Here is a 24,860-nt window from a genome sequence, read left to right on the forward strand (position 1 = left end):
GTTGTTTATTAAAATATGTAGTATTAAACAAAGTATTCCTGCAAGAACCCAGGACCTACTTCACTAAAAAACAAACGATTTTATGTCTTAAAAGTTCAACGGACTACATATCCCAGAAAGCAATGTGAGAAGCGGATTGTGGGTGTCATCAGCCGGGCACCGGTGGCGTGGGTCTCCCTTGCCTTGACAGACTGCAAAGTATTTCTCCTGTCTTTTCTGTCTACACAACAGAATAATAGATAACTGGTAATTTGGGTCAAGATGGCGGTAGGTCCAATTCTCTAATTTTTTGTAGTTTAGAATGATTGATTTTGGTTAAGAGGCAATGGATACGTGGTATTTCACTACATTAACTTACTGTAGCCATTAGCTACGTTAGCTAACATGAGCTAGTTGTCGAGCCTACTGCAGAAATAGACTTGAACTAAGTCTGACTCAGCTGGACGAGATTACAGCTGTTTTCTTGTACAACACGTTAACAGTTTTTCTAACCTATTCTGTTCTATCCTATACAATTCAGCTCGTTTTTTTCAGGAAACTAATTAATTGTTTTCTTGACGTGTATTGAGTTGTAGAATAATCTGTCAGTTCACTTTGCAGCTATTTACTCTGGTCTAATGAACTATCCTCTTACTCCTCATTGTGTTCCAGGAGAGGAAGGGAACAGCAAAGTTGGACTTTTTGAGAAAGATTGAACTAGAGATCCAGGATAAATGGGAGAAGGAGAGAGCATTTGAGAGTGATGCACCGACAACAGTTGGGGAAAGCACAAAGTGAGTAGCTGCCTGATCTTTGTATCATAAAGACGGACCATATGTTCTATTTCTGAAGAGTTTTATTCTCTTTCGCACACATGATCTTGGAATTACAAACATCTGAACAGGAAACAATTCACATACTGTAGATTGTTGTACTCAGGAATGTCAGAGCAGATTCAGGAGATTTACCTCCTTCATTCCTGATGCAACAATGAGCACACAGTCTATTTGACATGTATTGTAGTAGGTATATATTGCAGTTTTTATTTTAAAACAAGTCATGGAGATGTAGGTGAAGCAAAAAGCTTAAGCTGCATGATGTCACATACCCAGGGTGAGCTTTTGCCACTAAAGGAAGCATATATTTCCCAGTTCATTACCTCTACTTAGAAACATATATGAGATTGCATACCCTTTTGCTCTCTAATACATATTTTAATAAGCTGTTTCCTTCTTTCCAGCAAAAACAAGTACTTTGTCACCTTCCCCTACCCGTACATGAATGGCCGCTTGCACCTTGGCCACACATTCAGCTTGTCAAAGTGTGAGGTAAGATTGTATACAAAAGCAGAAAGAAATGAAGACTGAGACACTAACTTCTTCTGTTAGAACCTGTGACAGTTATGTGAGGAGCAAATATTCATTTTAAGACTACTGGTGTCTGAGTTGCTGCTGTTCATTTTTTTTTCTTTGCAGTTTGGTGTTGGTTACCAGTCTATGAAAGGGAAGAAATGCCTCTTTCCATTCGGGCTTCACTGCACAGGAATGCCAATCAAAGTGAGTGTTTGTTTTGTTTCTTCAGTCCATCACATAACTGCAGTGTGTGTAGTTGCAAAGAATGGAGTAGGGCTGAACAATTAATTGAAATTTTATTGAAATCACAATATGGCCTTCTACAATTTTCAAATCACATGAAGCACAATATTTGTTGAAGGCAAAATGTGTGTTATAATACCATTTTTAATTAAATATTGTGGTGCTGCAGAGATGTCCTGGCCTTCACATCATATTCTACAGAAAACATCTTTGTTTGGTACAGATCCCCACAAAAGTCATACCATAATCATTCAATATATTTTTCAATGAAAATGAGAATAACTGTAAAAATGATCATTACCTCTAATATCGCAAATCATATCGCAATTGCAATATCAGTCAAAATAATCGCAATTAGTTATTTTTTCAAAATTGTTTAGCCCTAGAATGGAAGTAGTGTAAGAATTTTAGTTATGATAATTGTTGGCATTGCTCCAAAAATCTATGTTTGTGTGGACGTATGAGCTGACATAATCATCTCACACTACATACTTTTCATAATTTTCCTGCCCAATTTAAAGAAACAAAACAACAAGTGGTATTCATCATACCGATGCTACATTTTTACTGGCATACCATATCAACATTTAGGAGGCTATTTCTGCTACTAATTTCCTGTCTTCAACCCTCTCACACACACACTGCCGTGTCCTGTTGTCCTGTGTTCATAAATCCACATTTTATCCACCAGGCCTGTGCAGACAAGCTGAAGAGAGAGATGGAGCTGTATGGAAACCCTCCACAATTTCCAGACGAGGAAGAAGAGGAGAAAGAGAAGCCCCAGACATCTGATGAAATCATCATCAAGGATAAAGCAAAGGGCAAGAAGGTTAGAATCTGAGGGACCATATTGATGGCATTTTCCACATAGGGATGAAAAAAAACTGAATTTAGTTTATGTTCTTATCATTAACAGATAGAGCTCATTATGTCAAGTTTTTCTTTTTAGATAAACTACATTTAAATAAATGATTTTTCTTAAAAGTTTAGTTTGTCTCTTTGAGGAAGCATTCATATACTTATGCAAGAGAACATAATTTACTGTAAACTATGATGAGCAGTGTCTTCTTGCAGCTGACAAATCCACTGCAAAATCAGTGAAGATAATATGGTGTAGTGTTCCTTTAAAATAAAACAGGGTTTAATCATGTGTAAGAATAATGAGTCATATTAACAACTTAATTTTATTCTATGAAAGGTATGAGTTTAACTGTCCCAAATAATACTCTTCATCAAACATACTGGACAAAAATGGTGCTTTATACTGTTGTAAGCATTTCTGTTTTTGTTTGCTTTCTTATCTACATAATATTTAGTTCACCATTCACAAGGGATACTTCCACTTACAATATTCAATTTTCTCTTATTCCTCTTTTAGAGTAAAGCAGCAGCCAAATCCGGAACCGCCACTTTCCAGTGGGACATTATGAAGTCTTTGGGCCTGAATGACCAGGAGATTGCCAAGTTTGCCAATGCTGAACACTGGTTGGAGTATTTCCCTCCTCTTGCCGTCAAAGATCTCAAACTGATGGGAGTTAAGGTAACTAAGTATAAGAATCTAGCAAACACCATCTTTGTCTGTTGTTTGTATCTGTCTTTCACTCTGTATTTGTTTCTAACCCTTTATACAGTAAAATATGACAACTAAATGTATGCTTTGATTCACATTACTAGGATGTATTGACCCTGAGTACAATTAGTTTAAGGTATACATTTTAATTGATCGTGTCTAAATCCTGATGTCATGTTGTCACCTCACAGGTGGACTGGAGGCGTTCATTCATCACCACAGATGTGAACCCTTTCTACGACTCCTTCGTCAGGTGGCAGTTTGTCACACTTAAGGAAAGAAAAAAGATCAAATTTGGCAAAAGGTGAGGTCATTGAGGTTTGTCATTTGTTCTGTAGCATGGTTCTTTCAGCAATACAGGGAAAAGTCAGGGTAGTAAGAATTTTGCTAAAATGCACCACATTATAAAATAATCAGGACAATATTTATGACATTGCAATTTTTATTTTAGTTTCAGGGAGTATAATTTGATATTGGACCATTGTGTGTTCTTTTAGTTGTATAATATGAATGTCCCTTACTCCTGTGCAGGTATACCATCTACTCCGCCCGGGATGGACAACCATGCATGGACCATGACAGGCAGACAGGAGAGGTACATTCACCTACATCATCGGACCAATTTATTAACTGTGAAAAACTAAATTGTGATGTGATTATACAGTATATAACAAAACTGAGTGCATCCCTGGCCGATATCACTAAAATGTTAAGTAATTTACAAATCATTTCCATTTAATACAATTTTGTTTTTAGATAATACCCAAGAAGAATAAAGCCAATTCATTTGAAAAAACAGAATGTTTGACTAATTGAACTCTAATGAAAGGTCCATATTTAAGAACAAACTGCAACAAAAGTCAGTACACCCTTCATTAATGAGACTCCACCCCTTTATTTTATCGTCCTGGGCATGAATGGTACCTGTCTTGCCCAGATCTGTTCTGTCATTCTTCACAGATAATTATTTTCAGCTGCTCTTTGCTAGAGGATTTTTATTGCTCTCCCTTCCTGTTTAAAATTCCCTAAAGGTGTTCTGTTGGATTCAGATTCAGGGGACATACTTGGCCAGGTCACAGTTTTCACTTTTTTCTTCTTTAAAAACTTGTATGTGATTTTTGCAGTGTGTTGGGGATCATGTTGGAAATTTCCTCTCCTGCCAACCTTCTTGAGAACGATAGTCATCTTTTCATTCAGTATTTGGTTATACAAACTAGCATTCATAGTTCCATCTATAAATATCATCTCCCCTAAACCTTTTACACTCATGCAGACCCATATCAGCACACTCCCACCTCCATGTTTCACGGTCAGCACTACGCAATCAATGTGGTTGTTTGTAATTACAAATAAGATCGACTACCCTACACTTCACCCTAAAAATAATACAATTACTGTCAGGTGATAAAAATTTTGAATCATTTAACATTTTAGTGATATCGCACAGGGGTGTTCTCAGTTTTGTTATATACTATATATAATCAATTGTGCATCTTAAAGAAAAGATGTATAAGGGACAACACACCTCACATTTAAAACACTTGACCATGGGATCACTAGTCATTTTATTTGAATTACTATTTTTGTTTATTCCATCCTGCAGTTTTGTGTCGTTGAGGAAAAGTCCACGCACTGAATTGACTTTTGTGAATGCTTGGTTTACTGAACTTGGCACAAAATCTTGTAATATCAGAAAAAACAACTAAATCCCTTAAAACTGTCTCTTACATTTAAATGAGGTTATCCGATTTTTTGTTTTTAACTGGGAGATGTATTTAGTTAATTTGCCTCTAACTAATGTGTTTACATCACCTGCAGGGAGTTGGGCCTCAGGAGTACACTCTCATCAAGATGAAGATTGTTGAACCGTACACAGCAAAATTCAAGTCCAAAGTCTTTTATAGCAGGTAACAAATCACACGTAACACTTCACTGCCAGTTATTCTTATTAGGAAGGATACCTTTCCACAGACAAGTTTTGCATGAATAATTCTCATCTTGATAACCACAGTACCATTAACTCTAGATTTGAAACAGAAGTAAAATGTTGAAACCTTCCTTCCCGCAGCGCGATGAAAGGCAAGAACATGTACCTGGTGGCTGCCACTCTGAGACCAGAAACCATGTTTGGCCAGACCAACTGCTGGGTGAGACCTGACATGAAGTATGTCGCCTTTGAGACAACCAACGGTGACATCTTCATCTGCACTGGGAGGTCTGCAAGGAACATGTCTTTCCAGGGCTTCACAAAGGAGAATGGAGTGGTGCCAGTGGTCATGGAGATACTGGGACAGGTACTGCCTTTTTGCACTTATTGCTTCCAGCCAAGGCAAATAAATTCTAATTCTAATATTAATTCAAGCTAATGGTGTAAGGCATTAGCCTGATGTATGATTTGAATGAAGTAAAGCAGTTTGCATTTACAAAAGTTGCAGACTTTGAATTTAAGAGGTAATTTTGAAATGTAAAGACAATAAGAAGCACAAGATTTCATGTCTATAGCACAAAAACTTACCAAACTGGTTTCCTGATTACTGCAGTCACATTTTCCAAGCAGGATGGGGTACGGTGCCTCCTGTTTGTATTTAGAGTAAGTAATCACATGTGGCTCTCCATCATTTTTGCCCCTTTCTAGGATATCCTTGGCTGTGCCCTGAGTGCTCCTCTGACCTCCTATAAGATCATCTATGCTCTGCCCATGCTCACCATCAAGGAGGACAAAGGTACGAGTGAAGAAGTTGGGTAAAAGGGCAAAGACATAGATACATCTAGAGAGGTGTATCTCTCTAGATTGTGTTGTTTGATTATTTATTTATTTTTTTAATATTTTTCAGGACAGAAATCTGTCTGTTGAATTTGCTTAAAGCGTCGTAGCTTTTGAAAGGCTTCTTTGACAGCATTGCTCACAGCAGTCAGAATGCCCTTGAGTGGAGGTACCATACTCATCTTTTTTTTTCACACGCCAACTTGAATGCCTGTGAAATGTGGCTAGCTGTTGTTTAATAGTTCAACCAAACCTACTTGAAGTGTGTCAGGATGTTAATATCAAGATAATTTATCCTAGTGTTTATTACTTTAGATATTACTCTCTGCAGAGAAGCCACACAGAGCTTTATCCCTTATTCCTCCTTGTCTTAAATATTCTTGGCAGAGCTTATGGAAAACTACTGGGGAGTCTCAAAATAGCAGGCCAAGGTCACTATTGAATTTATGAAGTCTTCCACTGTGATGTCAAAGGATGGAAGTAATGGCTGCTTTTTTGCTCCTGAGGGAGAACATTTGTAAACATATGACATTGATCTAATTGCACTCAGATTGCCTCTGCTCTGTTAGAAGTCAGTACTATGTATTCCTCTGCTCTTTGGTGCTTGAGGGGTGTAGTTTGTTTGTATTCATGTGTCCTGTTGATGAATTTTTGGGTTTGAAATGCCAGAATTCAAATAAGAATGGGTTTTTCATGGTTATGGAGAGCAATGCACGAGGGTGAATCCGGGTCATCCTATGAAATGTATCAGTTTCCACACCATGTTTATTTGTTTTTCCCCTCTTCAACAACTGTAATGGTGGCCTTAACCCACTATTAGTTGGTTGTTCCAGTGCCGCTGTTCAACAGTGGAAGAATGGGGTGGCAATGGGCACTTCTTTGCTTTGAATGCGTGTAATGTAAATTACAGTGTCGGTGAGAAACAAACTATCTGTTTTGCATCAATACCTCTCATGTGTCGGCCTTTTTGTCTATGTTTTCCTCAGGTACTGGGGTAGTCACCAGTGTACCTTCTGACGCTCCTGATGACATCGCTGCTCTCAGGGACATCAAGAAAAAACAAGTGAGGACACCCAAAAATAAATCTGTTGTATTGAAACACCGACAACAAAGCATATATGAAACTTGTGGCGATATTCAAATTTTAAATTGTTTTAATAGCTTATGCTCTTTAATTAGGCTGCCATTTAAAGAGACATCCACTGACGAAGCATGCACTACATTTTGCAGTGTTAATAATGTCTCTGTTAATGCTTGCATTCCCGAAAGGCCCTGAGAGAGAAGTATGGAATCGAGGACAAGATGGTGTTGCCTTTTGAGCCGGTAAGCCCATTTCCTGAAATCTGTTTGATTATTAATAGTCATGTTAGATTTAACCCACCAATTCTAGTAAAAAAGACACAAATATGAAAACAAATTCAGTCCGAGTTGTTAAATTTGTGTATGTGTGTGCACATGTCAGGTCCCTATCATAGAGATCCCAGGCTACGGGAACCTGTCTGCTCCTCTTGTGTGTGATGAGCTGAAGATTCAGAGCCAAAATGACAAGGAGAAACTGGTTGAGGCCAAGGAGAAAGTCTACCTGAAAGGATTTTATGAAGGGGTGAGTCAATTCATTGGTTACTGAGGAATAAAACTAGCTACATAGGTCAGCAAAATGCAGCCCCTCTGCAAAAACCCCCTGTGGATTTAACTTTAGGTTTGAAGCTCGTATGATTTATCTCTCAGGCACAAACCAAGCAATTCACATTTTAAGGCTAAACTAAATTATTCATTAACTGGCTGTTGGGTATGTGTTGCCCTCAGACAGTTTGGTTCTGTCTACTACTCAAAAACTGTGCATAAGTGTGGGCTGGTTTTTGTATAATATGATGCACATACAGAGACAGGGTTTGAAAATTGTATGTATTTATTTTTCTGCTAATCCTAAATTCACAAATTCAGTTGCCTCCACTGTCAGTAGATTGTACATTTCAAAGAAATAAGAAATTAAATGCAGGTGCAATCTGCAAGGGACCATGCAACAGCACATTTGCTCACATTTCATTCGTATACACAGATATACTGAGTATGTGTTTTATAATTGACAGAACTGCCAGAAATGTGATTGAAATGCATCAGTATATGTTACTGTGAATGAATTCCTGTCTCAGATCATGCTGGTTGATGGCTACAAGGGGCAGAAGGTCCAGGATGTCAAGAAGCCCATCCAGAAGATGATGGTAGAGAAGGTAAAACACTAATTTGTTTCTTGTGCAAAAACATCTTCTAAATTAAAATAGTCAAATAACATGTGTTAGAAGATTTTTACATTCTGACTTTATCATAGATATTGTTTGGTGTCTTACGTCTGCCCACTGTTACAGAGTATCTGAGTCGCCATGTATGATTCGATTTATATCAATATTTAATGATGTAGGCTGTGTATTGATCTATCACAGGGAGAGGCCGTGATCTACATGGAGCCAGAAAAACAGGTCATGTCACGTTCAGGTGATGAGTGTGTGGTGGCTCTCTGTGACCAGTGGTGAGTGCTGAGTGAATTCTGATCACAAGAATCTTCTACACATTAAATATTAACGTTTGTTTCTTTTGTAAAAGGAAGAAATGTTATGACCTCAGTGAATCTGAGGCCACATGGCTTTGTGATTTTAAAACTACTAGATCAGAAGTGAATTTGGCAGTTGTAGCGTCAGCCCGATGATTTTTAGATATGTCTTTTCAAAAACACAATGTCCGATGTCATTGGACTATGTTTGGATATGCTAATATTGAATGTATGTCTTTCAGGTATTTGGACTATGGGGATGCTGAGTGGAAGCAGCAGGCCAATGAGGTCCTCAAGTCTTTGGAGACGTAAGACACTGACCTCTGATGAACTGAATTCCTTTGTGTGTGCAGGTCTAGAAAATCTTGTACGAAGTGTGGAAAATGTATTTTAATCACCCTTTGGTTTTTGAAAAATGTGAAAATATCATAGCTTGTAATTATTAAACTGAAAACAAAGCTTATCTTGCCAAAGTCTAAAAACACAAATAACCATCTGCTTCTGTGTTTGTATATGCTCTATTTTGTAAAACACTACACAGATTTTGTGAGGAGACCAGGAGAAACTTTGAGGCAACTTTGGCCTGGCTACAGGAGCATGCCTGCTCTCGTACTTACGGGCTAGGTGAGTGTTTCTATGGTGTATGTGTGCAGGATTGTGTCAGTTACTTTCGTTTTATTTGCTGCCTCTTCCAAAAATAGCATTGTGTCTTGTATTAAGATTAAATCTACCACCCTGCAAAAGGTGAACTAGTGGTTACTGATGGTTTTGGTCTATAGATGGAGACAGAGTACTGATGATAAAGCACCTAGCAACAGCCTGTCTTTCTGGTCATACAGGAATAGATGCAGACTGAAGGCCAGCTGGCATTCAGAACTAACCAGTCCAGTGCAATCTAAGCCTGTTGTAGACTCCTACTGTAGAAATCTCTCCACACATTTTCAGAATATGAATTTCACCAATCAGTATATCAGACTAACAGTTGAAACCTACGTAGATATTTTTGTAAGGCGCAGGTTGTGCAGATTCCTTTCACTGCCTCAGTTGTTGAAGCAAAGAATACTTTTTTGATTTTCAAGTAAGTTTTAAAGTAAGAAGAAAGTTTTTTTTTTTTCTTAAGTGAAATGTAAATGAATCAAAAAGTAGGTTTTGCAAAAGTAGGTACATTTTCATAACAATGTATGCTCACTGGAAACCTGAACTCACAAGCTTCGTGCACTTGAGACTGAATGAGTAATATGTCCTCGTTTTTCATCCTCTGTCTTTCCCCTAAAAGTTACCAGAAAGTAAAATTTGAGGAAAAGGAACAAAAAAATGCCACTTCTGGTTTGGTTGAGTTTAGTTAGTAGACAATAAAGATTTACATCTCAGTTTGTTTGCCAAGGATTACACAGTAAACCCAGGATTTGTTCTATCATTTTGGTATTTTTCTTGTTACCAGCATGTAACCAGCTTAACAAGACAGCGAAGGCAACAAAATGTTGTGTCAGTACAGAGGACACAACGGCTGTTTTTCCTCATTTTTTTTCTCTTGTGTGTGTGTCTATGTGCGTGCCTCCTGGTTACCATAGGAACGCGGCTGCCTTGGGACGAGCAATGGCTGATTGAGTCACTATCAGATTCAACCATCTACATGGCTTACTACACTGTAGCCCACCTCCTCCAGGGAGGTGTGCTCAGTGGACAGGAAGCCTCACCATTGGGCATCAAGTATGGACACACACACACACACACACATGCACACACATGTCTTCACATTAGAATGAACAAGGATTAACCACTAACTGATGCACTCTCTCCCGCTTTTTGGTGCCTCTCTTTTTCTTGTCCTTCTCTCTCTGCCTTCAAACAACAATGGATATGATTCATCTGAGGGAGAAAGACTCCAATTTAATAGATAAATGTAATGATTTCAAAAAGACAGGCATTGTTTTTCAGTTTTTTGTTGTTTTTTTTTTTCAAAAAGTCGTATTTTGCTGAGTATTCATCCATGGAATAAGAATAACAAAATAGATAAAAACCAGCCCTCAGTGATAAATGCTGCATTTCAGAATCAGTTCATAGCCTAATGTTCATTCAAGGATCCTCAAATCTGTTCCTCTGCACTGAGATAAAATGGCAAATAGAAGTGAAACACTGCCTAACACCGCATTACACAAAAATACACACTCACACACTAGCAATTAATAACTTCTTTTCACCTTGCTTCAACCCAATGCATCTTTCTGACCTTGACCATTTTTGTCTCTCTCTTTTTCTCTCTCTCACAGACCAGAGCAGATGACCAGAGAGGTGTGGGACTTCATCTTCTTTAAGACGTCTCCTTTCCCCAAGACAGACATCCCTAAAGAGCATCTTCAGCGACTGAGAAGGGAGTTTGAGTACTGGTACCCTGTGGACGTCCGTGTGTCTGGCAAAGACCTGGTGCCTAACCATCTGTCTTACTACCTGTACAACCATGTGGCTATGTGGCCCAAAGACACGTAAGTTTGACCACTCAACCGACAGAATGTGCAGAGAGTTTAATGAGGGGCTAGATTCATAGCATGTATTATAATTCATTAGCATCCAGGCGATTTGAGATGTAAGGAGTGGGTCTGTTTATTGATGAAAGAAGTATAAATAAAAGTTTTTCTGGCATGACTGTGATTTTGTGGTGGTGTTTACAAGAACAGTGTCAGTTTTAGTGTTTTAGATAAACAGTGGTGTGATATAAGTGTTGATACTGTCTCAATCGAAGAAAAGTGACAAGACTAACCAATCAGGGAAAGTTACTCATGTGTGTTAAGAGTTGTAATTGCCAGTGATGTAGGTGGCAGAAAGCACGACATGGTTGCCTGGATTTGGAGGAACATTATCAGACTGAAAACAGAGCTACAGTACATTATCCAGTTCCAATTTACTGCCACTACAGTGGTTAAGAATAGACTACACCGAAGTATTGAATGGGTTCTGGTTAAGTCCTAGTTTTAGCTTATTTTGACTCACTCTTGACTTGTCTGTACTCAGTCTCAGACTGTGTTGCATTGCAAACACATGTTTGGTCTATGGAGATGTATATTAATATTGGAGTAATGTTAACATCGTGATATTGATTGTAGTGATATCGCCCAACCTTGTGTATTGTGTGCATTCATTCTGCTGTGGAAAGGGGATTTTATTTTCTTTGTTGAGCTCTTAAAAAGTATTTAAATTGATTTCAAAAAGTGTGCAGCAACCTTAGATCAAGGTTGATGTGATTATGATGATGATGATGATGGTGGTGAAGATGAAATCAATGATTAATTCATCTCTCTTGTCCACAGTGGGAAGTGGCCACAGGCAGTGCGAGCCAACGGACATCTGCTCCTCAACTCTGAAAAAGTATGTCAAAATTTAATGATGTGAACGTTAATCTGTATGTATTTATATTAATCTCTCAATTTGTTATGAAGGTTGTATGCTCAGAAGAAAAGATCTGGTCCTTACTGACAAATTGGAAACATTAATATAATAATATTAACATTGTTATATTTTGCAGCAAGCTTATGTGTTTAATAAGAATCTCTTATGTGCCAGTGATTAGCTAGTGTTTGATTTTTTTTAATTACTTTATGTGCTGTTGATTTGTACTTCTTATCCTTTTTTTATAGTTTTAAACACAGACAGTCTGTGAACCAATGCTTTTATTCCACAATGCTTCGTAATGAAATTGTGTGGGCGGGCATGCTCCAAAGATTTTAGCCGCTAACATCTGTTTTTCCATTCACCAGATGTCCAAATCAACTGGAAACTTCCTCACTCTCAGCCAAGCCATTGAAAAGTTCTCAGCAGATGGTACCCTGTGTTTCTTCTTAATTTATCTCCCTTCTTTCTTATCTTCTTATCTTTTACTCTTCTCATCTATCACAATTTTCCTCCAGTATCTCTGTCATGTTTCATTAAAGCATAAGAAAAAAAAAGACATCAGGTATACATTTAGAACAAATCACAGTGTGCTAGCGTAAGCACGGACCATTACACTTTATTGTATGATAAACATCTTTTATCCCCTGGCAAAGATAATTAGAAAACGCCCCGTTCTCATAAGCTATTTGAGGTGTTGATATTGGGTTCTATGAATGTGTATTATAGATGTCAGATCTCTTATACTGCGCTGTATATAATGACTATATAATTATGCTTTAATCACAATGTAATCAACAACATGTAATCAAGGCAGCGTACATTTAATATGATCTTTCCACCAGAAGCAACTAATAATTGTCCAGCAGCTGTATAATATTACTGCAAAAGAAATATTCCTATTAATCATAAATCATCATGTATTTGCATGATCATCATTCCAGAAAGGCTATATCCCCTGTTGGTGTCTCCACAGGACAATAATTTTTTTTTTTGTAGGAACTTGACAGGAAGAGAAGATTTTGTACTGAAGGAGTTATAAAATTATTTTTCTGAAAATGTCATTTAAAACAAAGGTCTTATCTTTTCAGGGTTCTGTTCGGACCAATTAATAATTACAATCCATTTTAAATTTTGTTTTTCATCTTCATTTGCTTATTTGGTTTTATTTATCTTGTGTTTTCCAGCCATGACTATTTAGTGTTTTTCATTTATACCTGGAAGGGGACACTGATTAACCTTACACCTCAGGTTTAGTCAATCCAGCCTTTTTCTTTTTTTTGGTTGTTATTTCTACCTTCTTCTTTGTTTTTATATTCTGAACGAGCTGAGAAATAGATTGGTGTGTCTGTTTTGTCTCGAGAAGCTGCCCTGCTGTGGGAGTAAAAAACTTCATGGTTTGACAGCAGATAGATGCATTAAGTTGATTTCCTGTTCCTGACTTCTTATAGCGTAGAGTGATGTCTGCTGGGTATTTGAAGGTTTCTCAGACTGTGGAATTTTCCACAAAGCCTGTTCACTTGATTGTTTAAAAGTATTTTGCAGAAGAGAAAAGAAATACTTTGTTGGAATGTTTGCATTTGTATCATATGATCATGAGGACCCATATAGTTAGATATTTAATTACAGCAAATCTCAAAGACATGGGTGAGAATGGGGAGCACTGAAACATTAGCTAAAAATCTGTGAGTTTTTGCTAAGGTATGATAGAAAACTCAGTCAAAGTACACTCTGTCTTATCCTTTCAACATGTTATCTGTTGTTTTGTAACTGTTGCTCATGATTAATTTCCTGTTGTTTTAACACACTCTCTTCATTTCCTCTCTCAGGTATGCGTCTGGCTCTAGCTGATGCCGGTGATACAGTGGAGGATGCCAACTTTGTAGAGACAATGGCTGACGCTGGCATCTTGCGCCTCTACACCTGGGTGGAGTGGGTGAAGGAGATGATAGCCAACCAGAACAACCTGAGGACTGGACCTGCCGATACCTTCAATGATCGGGTCTTTGCCAGGTAGATGATGCAATTCATTCAGAGCGGGTGGATTGTGGATTGACAAGCTAGCAAGATGTAGAGATCACATAAATTATTATTGAATTATTAACTTTCACAATAAGCAAGGCTATATACATGCATCTCCAGCATTCAGCTCAACATCATTTAATTACATGGTGCCATGTCGATGGATGCAGGAATGGACACGAGAAGCATCGAATGGTAGTTAAGTAATAAACAGAAATTTGGGCTGCAAATATAAAAATGTTGGAAAATAAGGACTAATACCCATCGTAAGACCCAGAGCCCAAAGCGTCTTCTTCTTTATATACTGATGATATGAGAAAGAGAAATGCTGCAGATGTTCACACTGGTCAAACTGGAACCCACAAATGCGTGGCATTTTATTTTGATAAAATACCTCTATCAATTAATTAAAGAACTAGTTTGAGATTTGCTTTCTCGTTGACAGTTAGAAAAAGATTGAATAAGAAGATTGATATCATGCTCACATTTATCCATTCATTGTCCAGGCTACATCTAGCAGTCTGTTAGCTTAATATAAAGACTGTAAACAGGAGGAAACTGCTAGTCTGACTGACCAAAAGTAACAAAATTCACCTACCAGCACCCCTGAAGCTCATGTATTATCACTTTATATCTCAGTCTATACTGAGCAGAAAAAGATAATACCATGCTTAGCACTGGTTGGCTACATCAGTTTACATACAAGGTCGTAAAGTGGAGGGATTTGAAATTATTTAAGTGAGTCAATTTCTTTTTACATTGCAATGCAGTGCGATTTCCTGAGGTTATGTGAACTGATTATTTAATAAGTAAAAATAAGATGACCAGTTGGCATTCAAGGGAAAGAAATGAAATTGGGCTACTAGAAGTGGTTCAGTCCTTCAGAATTTAGATGATGCCCTCAGAAAATCATGACTTTCTTTTTGATTCTTCACTTTTCAATGCTGGAAAGTGAATGGTAATCTTACTTTGCAGACTGATTGAAAGGATTTTATGTCCTGTCTAGTGAGATGAATGCAGGGATCTTGAAGACAGAGCAGCACTATGACAGGATGATGTACAAAGAGGCTCTGAAGAGTGGCTTCTTTGAGTTCCAGGTAAATTAAATCTCCTTTTTGTAAAAACAACTCTAATACTCTCTTATCTTCATATCTTATAGATGAGTATGTTTTCCATCCTCCATTAGCATTTTATGTGATCATATTTTGAATACTGCAAAGACAGATAAAACAGTAGACAGAGCATGACATGACTTAGGATTCAAATGTCAAATGAGTGTGCAGTGAATTTACTGGATTTAATAATGTATGGAATAGTTCAGGAATCGCCCAATAACCCATGATGATGATGACCTTTTAAACCGTTGATGCGTGTATGCAGGCAGCAAAAGATAAGTATCGAGAGCTGGCCATTGAAGGCATGCACAGAGACCTCGTCTTCCAGTTCATAGAGAGACAAACTCTGCTGCTGGCCCCCATCTGCCCCCACATCTGTGAATACACCTGGGGTCTCCTCGGCAAGGTAAGAAACATATGGATTTGGCATCATACCGTGGGTTTAATGTTCTGAGTTGCCCTTGCAGGTTCAAATCTGACTTCGATCCTCTCCTCCCTTCTGTATTTCATGTTTATCTCCCCTGTATACATTAAAGTAAGACAGAAAACAGTCCAAAAGAAACATTTAAACATCCAGTGTTCATTTACATCCTTGAGTACACCTGGGATCAACAAGGCAAGAAACATACCAGCTCCATGTAGGCCTGCAGTAGCGCTGATCCCACAGCTCATGTACCTGTGTGAAATGGCTACTAACACACATATATTCCCTCCGTTGGTGTACATGTCCACCAGGAGCCTGTCTTTACACTACGGGCTTCTTTTTTTTTTCATCACTATGAAAGGAATACACACTCTGTTGCACGCTCCCCACAGCACAGAGAGCCAAGAATATTTTTAACACTCGAATTTATGAATATGAAAGAACACTGCTGTGCTAGAGACAGGTTTTTTTAGTTGTCGCTTAGCAACAACAAAAGTCCCACAACCAGTGTTTTTCTCCAGTCATGTGTTCAGCACCACTAGCTAAAGAGCTAAGAGGCACTCGGTGAACTCAGAGGTACACACATAAATGTGGGATTCTTACACATACCCAGTTAAGGTTTTTTTTTTTAATGAAAGTGGTGTAACCTCTGGCTGTGAAATTAATAGGATTCTCAAACTCCAGTGGACCTCAAACATTTCTAGTTATCCACACAAAACACATTTTTATACCAAAAATGCATTAACAGTCTTTCTCCATCACCCATCCCACCATCCCTCCTTTCCTCTCTCTCTCTCTCTCTCTGTCTCTCCTTGATAGTCCGGTTCTCTGATGAAGGCATCGTGGCCTGTGGTGGGTCCAGTTGACGAGATTCTGATCCGTTCCTCTCAGTACCTGATGGAGACTGCACACGACCTCCGACTGCGACTCAAAGCATACATGCTTCCTCCCAAAAACAAGGTAAAGATATGTCATGCTTCACTGCCACTTTACTCCACTCTTGTAATGGCTTTTTAAGTAATTGTGAAAATTAAAATAGATTTTTTTTTTTTAATTGATTGCTTTGTTTTTTAATAGTTTTTGTTTTTGTTTTTTTTAAGTCCAACACTTGTCTGGAAGTGTTCATTAAGTTTAGTAATTAAATTGGAGTCTTTTCTCCCTCAGGTGTTGTTTATCACTTCCATGGTTGTTTGATGAGGAGCACAATGATGCAGAAAATAATTAAAACTGCACAATAAGTAGCTTGAAAAATTTCAGAAAACAGCAGCCCAAAATTTGAGTTCAGTAGCACTCAATCAAATCTGAATCCAGTATCCAATTCACTTATCTAATCTGAATCCTTTCAAATCACTTACTGAACCTTTTTTAGGTTTATAAATAACTATGAACTAAAATCAAAGAACTAAAACTCTTTGCAGGATAACATATTTGTTATTTTGATAGTTTTGTGCAGTCTTGATTTTTTTTTTTTTTTTTTTTTTTTTAAAGAAAGAAAGTAGGACAAGATTCAAAGAGATTTCTTTGATGGAGAGCTGAACAAATCCACATATTTTACCAGCTTGGAACTATTTGGAAGTAGAAAGGACTTACCTTGCGACTGACTGACATGATGTTTTTCCTCATGGTTCACAAAAATTATGTTTTGAGCCAAAACATTACCTACCTTAAATCCTCCTCTCAGTGTATTCAGTCTGTTTTTCCAGTTCCAGACCACTTTCATTGTGTTAAAGGTGCAATGAGGAGTTTTAAAAAGTTGTGTTTGTATTCCATAACACATTGTGTGTATCCTGAATGCATTTCCTTCCTCATGAAATATTTGCTAATCTGATTTTTAAAATTTCAGATTAGCAGCATTGTTTAGATTCATGTTTACTTGCTAGCAGCCTTCTTCCCTGTCCTTGCTGGTGCATTTCTGCCACTTTCAGATCATTGGAATAGTGTGAATGCTTTGGCAGAAAGGTGTATCACACCACTCATGTGCATGTGCATCCTTGTGCGTACAAATAAAATGGTGACTCGCTTGTAAAGACATGGCTCCATAACCCTTCTTGTGAGCATGCTTACAAAATATGTAGGAATTACCTTCTCTGATGGTCAGTACCTCTTAGTCTGACCACAGAGCATGTGTAGTTTAGTGATGTTGTCTCCCTCTGCCTCTGCCATGGTAATCTGTGTCCTGTTAGATACACTTGAATACCTAAGTCTTGTTGTGTTCACAGCAGGAAAGTTAGTCTATTGTTTGTTAACAGTTAGGCACTTCGATAACTGGCAGTAGGCAGCTGGGAGAAAAGCAAAACAAGTATTGACAAGATTTGAGACAGCCAATATCTCTGGCTTCCAGGCCGCTGTTATTGATTTGCTGCAAACGTTTTGTTGCCGTGGAGGCAAAATGGAGGGATGGTGGAAAAAGAGGAGAAGAGGAAAGACATGAGAGGCAGTCTTTTTATAATAATGATGATAATAATGTTTTCAATATGTATGACATGTGAACATAATTACACAAGATACATCTTTTGATTTTATGAATGTGTCTATATTTTAAAAAGTTAATTAATTACCAAATAAATGTGTGATTAATGGTTGATTTTTCAGAAATGCTGTCAAGGGCTTTATGTGACCTGTGGACTTGAGCCTTTTTTCACCAACAAAATAGAGATATTCACCATCAGTTCAAGCACAGTAACACAAATAACATCAAAATCTGAGTCAACAGCATCGGATATGATGAAGTCCTTGGCCACTGTAAAAGCAAAATGTTCTTTTTTTGTGCAGTATGCCTATTAAGTAGTCTTTTTCTCATTTTCATAATGTTTAATGTATAGTGGAAATGGGCTGTCACATCAAGACTCATTGTGGAAACATGCATACAGGAACACATACAGTACAGGATTAGAGTAGACATGACAGCTGTCACGTAAAATAATTCATAGATGCCCATCTTCATAGCAGATGATCACATGCACGTACACGAGGAAAAAAAAAACTACTGGTTTCTTGGAACACTCCTATTTAGGCTACTTACCCTGAAATATATACAGTCACTGTACTAAATGAAAGCAAAACCATCAAAGTCTTATGTACCTAGACTATATAGATATATTATTCTTTTCTTAATGTTTTTATGCTGTTTTCCTCCAACAGAAAGGTGACTCAAAGCCCCCAGCCAAGCCTTCCCACTGCACCATCTATGTAGCCAAGAGCTACCCTCCATGGCAGCATAGTGCCTTATCCCTGCTCGGCAAGCACTACAAGGTGAGGAACATGCATACACAGCGGTAATGTGTGACATACGTTACAAAAGCATAGTGATGGACTGAAATCCTCACTCCTGTCCGTTCATATCCTCACATTGTATCTTAAATGATCTTATGAGTTATGCAGTGTTTTCTTTCAATTACCATTTACCCAATATATCTCTTCTCTGTTCCTCTTTGGCTCAGTGTCTCACCTGTCTGTTTTTTCTTTTTTTCTTTTTTTTTTTCTTGGCGTCTATCCAGAGCAACAACAAGGTCCTTCCAGACAACAAAGTGATTGCGAGTGAGCTGGGAGCTCTGCCTGAACTGAAGAAATACATGAAGAGAGTCATGCCTTTTGTGGCCATGATCAAGGTAAATCTAGGGGAAGAAGGTCGACAGTGTCGTGGCATTTGTGTGTCTGTTTAAGACACATCCTTTTCCTTCTCCACACTTCTCTACTACTAATATTGGCAAGGAATCGATGAATAGTTTGTTGGGTTTTTTTTTTTTTAATTTTCTTAACACCTTTATTATAAATAACTGATTTTTTTTTTGCGCTCTACATTGTTTATTGAGGTTGTTACTAGGAAGCTGTTTACTTAACTTGTCTGTGAGGTGGCTTATCATGTGTGTTTGCACACAGCTGTACTTCTGATTGGTCTACAGTCTTCCCTGGTGATTCTACTGAAACTTTGCAGTCTGAATCTTCAAAAGCTTTTTTTTTTATATTCTTCTTTGTGCCAAACAATGACAAAACTGTAGTCAATACAACAATACCAAATACATTCAAGGAATACATGGTCTGCAAGCTTCAGCATGTTATTGATTTAAAAGAGTACAAAGCGAACTTTTGCTCGATTTTACCAGTTCGTTTTCTACATTCATAAAAATTTCAATGTTTTTTTTTTTTTTTTCATGAACAACTTCAGATGATGATGAATTCCTATCACATTACAAACTGCTTTATTTCTAATTTAGGTGTTTTTTTTAATCTAGTAGCAGCATTCACCAAACACATCCTGTCATAACTGGATGGTAAAAATGACAAGTGTCACTGCAGTAACTGTTTTTTTGTTGTTGTTGTTGTTTTTTATATTAAGTTAAACTGTACATATATACATTACACTTATGGTCAAATTGCTAATAAATGAACAGAAGCACAATACTTTTTAAAATTTCAGTCATCATGTCTCCCAGGTGCTTAGGGGTTTGTTCAGGTGCTGCTGTTTCACTGCAATGATCAAACAGAATGAAACTAATAAATAGTCATGATGAGTTTTGTGTTTGTCCATGGTTTGCCTCTCAAGCTGGTCTTTCAGCTTTCAAGTTGTTTTCTCTCCCAGCTCTTTGTTTGATGGTTTGTTTTGGCATCTTTTGCTTAATAATCTCATGATGACAGCATCAGCATAACAATGAACGTTGTGTGTAATGCTGAATTATAAACTATAATTTTATTTCTTCAGTAGGTGGATAGAATATAGCATTTCCTCCTATTCTTCTAATTGATGGGTTGAAAACCGAATACTAACTTCCTGCACTTTCCTCAGGAGAATTCAGATTATTTATTAATTCATGTCCATCATTCACACTTGTGTTTCTGACTATTTGGGTTCTGCTTTGTGTTCTGTAGGAGAACCTTGAGAAGAATGGGCCCAGAGTTTTGGATCTGGAGCTGGAGTTTGATGAGCGGGCAGTTCTGATGGAGAACCTGGTCTACTTAACCAATTCTCTGGAGGTATGTTCCAACACTCCTCAAATCAGACATGACATGACATTTACTGATGACCCTGCTCAAAAGGTGTCTGTCCCAGAGGGGATCCACAGAGCTGAGTGAAACTGGTGATAAAATACTAAATTTATTGATGTTTGACAACAACCCCGAGCTACGAATCAGCTGTAGCTGGCAGTCCAAAACATGAGCATTTAACATAAGTTCACTTGATTCTGTTTGTCTTTACATGCAGTGTCAATCTGTAACATGCAGGTGCAGCATTTAGGTTACCTCAGAAATACCTCGGCTTTAGAGCTGAGTTTCACTACCTCTGCAAAAGTCAGTTGAGACAAACCTGAGCTCAGCTGTCAGTCAGCAAATCCCTTAATACTTTTGTCTGCACAGAAGCTTTGCCTAGTCAGAAACAGAAAGCAAGGTTCCTAAGACACTTTTGTGAAACCAGCACAGCTTTAACTACAGAAAAGGAAAATTGTTCATAATGCACATCAAAGTAATACCCTGAATCCAGTTCTTGTGTTTCTGAAAGATCATAGCTAAAGAAAAGCCTCCACACTAGAGAACAAAATGGCACTGACATATGCTGTATCATTTAGGACTGAAAAGGGGAGATGTATTACTTACCTCACAAACCAACACTATCATCACTTCAACTAGAGTGAGCTTAAATCTGTCTTTTGAGAATCAAACACGGTAGACTTGAAAGGTCCATGGACGGTCAGTGGAGAAGTGGTTTATGTACCAGATGTGCTTTCAGAAGTTTCTGTGGGCATTTTGTTATCTTTCTCCAGCTATGAAAACTGTTCTCTGTTGAATTCAAGCCAAAGTTAGCCGCCATGCTCTGTGAAGGACAAAACTGCACGCTTTAATGTCTTTTCAATAGTATATGCCAGTTTTTTAGAAAGGGTTTTCTTGTTCTCAACTAGTTTATAATCCCGGCACTCTATGTACTCTCACACTGAAATACCATCCCTGATTTGAAATATGTGACAGATTAGTGTAACGCCAGATGTTAAGTCTCAGATCACTGCAGGAGCCTGGTTAAGACCACTGACGTTTGCCAGTGTGCATACCAAACACACCTGTATACACACTGTCTGTTGGACTGGACTGATCCGCTGATTATCGTTCTTGTTCACAGTTGGAGCAGATAGACGTCTTGTTTGCATCTGAGGCTGACGACAAAGTGAAGGAAGACTGTTGCCCAGGGAAACCATTCAGCGTGTTCAGATCAGAGGTAAATGCTTTTGGCTTTGTTTTGGCTGCTCAGTGCAAGGTGTGTGTGCATGTGTAACGGTTCGTGCATTGGTCCCGAACCATTCAGTACTGGATGTTCGGTTTGGTACGTGACTTAACTTGGTTCGATATGCTCCCTTACCCAAACAGTTACTGTTTAGTAATCCACTTACTCCAACATGTGGAACAATTATCATAGCGCTTGAGTTCCACCCAGAACGTTTTGGCAGTGCACCACTTACCCTGGTTACCCTGGTTACCTATCCTCATGTAGTGTCGCTGTTGTCATTATCATTAAAATATGTGCCGTTATCCTATATTTAAATGATATTGCGTCTCCTCCCCTCTCTGTGACAGTCGGCTTTTCTCTCTGCCTTTGAGTGAAGCCGTTCAGAACAACGATAAACACATTTGACTTCCAACATGGTCAAACAGCACGTTGTAAGAACGAGTTCTGAATGACCATAAATCAGCAGTCAGCAGGTGTCCTGACTCCTTGCAGGAAACAGAAGGGTTGTTTTCCTTTTCCACTGCAGCACAACTAAAGTATTTCAGTAATAGTGGTTGTTTTATACTGAAATTGACAGTTAAATTGTGTGTCTGTGTTACGCCTCTCTCTCCCCAGCCCGGAGTGTGTGTGTCCCTGGTCAACCCTCAGCCGTCCAACGGCTTGTTTTCTGCAAAGGTTGACATCCGCCAGGGGGACAGCAGAGACAGCGTCATCCGGAGGCTAGCCAAGGTCAACAGACTCATCAAAGGTTAGTATGATGAATGGGTATACAGCAGAAATTTATAAATTACCGTAAGGAACCCAAAATAACCTTATACAAAAGACTGTGATCAAAAAAGGATGAAAACATTCGCTCAGTTGAGATGAGAATGTTACTGAACTGTTGAGTCATTGTTTACAAGGGAGAGTATGTGGAAAACCTTTTTATCAAACATCCAGGTGGCCTAGCTAACTAATTATGTAACTGCTGTCCAACAACCAAATCTGGCCTGGAATTATTGTTCAATGTCATCTCTCCAATTTCTCTCCAATTTCTTTCCAACACAACACCATCGTGCATGAGGACTGGAGAAGGGAGCGGCGCCATAAACTATACTGTGTTTAATGTGATGACAGGCGAATATCTCGACCAGTGGTGCTTTTCAGCTGCTCCTTATTGTCTTTCATGTTACATGTAATTGTGCAGATGTTTTCTAAAGAAACAGTAGAATAAATTTGAAGTGCGTTACCTTATATAAGAGTTCCGTGTGAACCAGTTTGCCCTGTAGCCTGCTCTCCTTTTCACTCCTCTCCTTTCTGCCTTTAACTTCTTTATCTCTTCCTCCCCATTCTCCTCTCTTCATCCTCATCTTCCCATCCCTCCTCTTTCCCTTTATCTCCTCCCTGACTTTCCCTCTTTACCGACATCCTTTTCTCTTCTCCCCCACCATCATTTCATCCCTCCACTGTATCTCTCCCCCACCACATTCCCTCCTTTTCTGTATTTCCTCCAAATCTCTCTCTTCCTCCCTCTTTTGTCTCTGTCCGTCTTTCATTCTCTGTCATCTCACCTCTGACCCCTGTGACTTCCTCCCTTCCACCAGATCTGTCCAGAGTGAAGTTGATGAGGTACGAGGACCCCGTGCTGGGGCCTCGCCGGGTGCCCGTCCTGGGACAGGAAGAACAGGGCAAACTGCCCATCTCCAACAAATCTGTGTTCAATGTCAATCTGGAAGAGCGGAAGGTCACTCTGGCTGACAATGGTCTCTCCGTAGATATCGGGGATACTCTGGTTTATCTGATTCATTAGAGTAATATTCTCTCTCACACACACAGACACACGGGGGCACATTCAGCAGTGAATTATTTGATAAAGGTTCAACTGCATCATGAAATGTTACCATAAAACAGGTCATTATGACTCAAAGCCATAGAACACTGACTCAGAAATTTCTGTAAGTTTTATAATTTATGTTTCTATATTCGCACCGTTTGCTACCGCACATGGTGTTAGATCTGACAGATATGCTATATACTTTTCACTGTCGAGCATCTTTTCACTGCTGAATGTGACCTCAGGGAATATCTGGAATTAATGGGACCTGAAAAGTTTGCATTTATCTTCCTTTTAAAAAACAAACAAATTAAAAAAAAAAAAAAAAACACATGCAGTTTCAGTATGTTTAGATCTGGGTTTGGTTGGCACAAAACAGAGATCGTATAGATACTATTCCAAGACTATTTGGTCTTCAGAACTCATGTTAGGGGTACTTAAATGTTAATGGTGTGAAAAAACCTACAGGTGAAAATTGAAAAACATCCCAAACCTTTTAATTCTCTGTTATGGGAGGATAACACCAGACTTTCTATTTTATAGCCATCTTTTCATTATCTGTTAGATCAAAGCTTATTTCATTTTTTTTTCTTGTTGTTCCACTCTTTTTGCTGCCTGATATGATGCATAATAAATAAGCAACTATCTGTACAATGAAGCTTTTAAATAAAGTTTTTTGAAAGGGAGTGAACAAACATCTACTACCATGTCCTATTTTGTCACTGGCCAACCACTTTTTTTTATGTTATTACACTTTGAGACTGCTATTGCATCCTTCTGAATGCCTGTTGTTTTCATATAGACGGTAATGTGTCTGCTGTGTTCTTTTATATATTAAAGGTGAGACATATTGTTCCCTCATGTTTTGTCAGTCTGTCAGACAACTTTCTTATTTTCTAGCCATGGATGGTGCATGTCTGACTGGTGCTTTTCCAGAGAAATAATAAGACCTATGAAATATTCAGCCTCTTTCTGTTGTTTTTCTCTCGCCTGCCTGTGCTGATTTATTCTAAGGACATAAATAAGATGAGTGTTCCCCACAAGAAAAAGATTCATCTCAAGAGTGTGTCATGGTTTTGGCAAAGTCACTGGACCTTTGCCCCGATAGTGTAGATAGTGACTCTTCTGATAAGGATGATGCATACAAAGTGTAGCTGTGGGGGCATACAGGTTCTCAGAATTCAGAAACCCACAGGCAATATTTAATGACCTGAAGTGGGGATATGCAAAGGTGGAACAGTCAATAAACTTAAAATAAAATATTAACAAAACTAAATTATTCCTCATTATTATTCAGGTCTGGACACTCTTAACCTGAAGGTAACTGGGCAAAATATTTAAAAACTGACACTGTACACAAAATAGAGATAAAGCAATTAATTCTTCATGTGTTAGTGTAGTGTTTGGTTTCAAATATACTGGCTCACAAAGGCAA

At 38.3% G+C, this 24,860-nt stretch overlaps 1 protein-coding gene across 1 annotated transcript; it reads left to right on the top strand.

Moving 5' to 3' along the window:
• The first annotated feature begins 98 nt into the window (after positions 1-98).
• LOC137195824 (leucine--tRNA ligase, cytoplasmic) lies at positions 99-24,286 on the top strand. Its single transcript, XM_067608468.1, has 32 exons — positions 99-267; positions 652-773; positions 1,220-1,307; positions 1,455-1,535; positions 2,266-2,403; positions 2,953-3,114; positions 3,336-3,448; positions 3,676-3,739; positions 4,963-5,051; positions 5,213-5,438; positions 5,780-5,867; positions 6,895-6,971; positions 7,178-7,231; positions 7,371-7,511; positions 8,062-8,139; positions 8,350-8,435; positions 8,699-8,764; positions 8,998-9,080; positions 10,028-10,166; positions 10,727-10,939; positions 11,762-11,819; positions 12,209-12,272; positions 13,670-13,853; positions 14,869-14,959; positions 15,243-15,383; positions 16,221-16,361; positions 18,543-18,653; positions 18,899-19,009; positions 20,268-20,372; positions 21,508-21,603; positions 22,228-22,360; positions 23,196-24,286. Exons 1-32 carry the CDS (start codon positions 262-264, stop codon positions 23,399-23,401), a joined length of 3,555 nt encoding a protein of 1,184 aa, XP_067464569.1. The 5' UTR covers positions 99-261; the 3' UTR covers positions 23,402-24,286.
• The last annotated feature ends 574 nt before the right edge of the window (positions 24,287-24,860 follow it).

This window comes from Thunnus thynnus, chromosome 13 (genome assembly GCF_963924715.1).
Source record: "Thunnus thynnus chromosome 13, fThuThy2.1, whole genome shotgun sequence".
Lineage (NCBI taxonomy): Eukaryota > Metazoa > Chordata > Actinopteri > Scombriformes > Scombridae > Thunnus > Thunnus thynnus.

Coding starts and splice junctions, on each gene's coding strand:
- LOC137195824 (XM_067608468.1), top strand. Junction 7,512..8,061: donor TGAAAGGATTTTATGAAGGG/GTGAGTCAATTC, acceptor TTCCTGTCTCAG/ATCATGCTGGTTGATGGCTA. Junction 18,654..18,898: donor TGCTCGGCAAGCACTACAAG/GTGAGGAACATG, acceptor GCGTCTATCCAG/AGCAACAACAAGGTCCTTCC.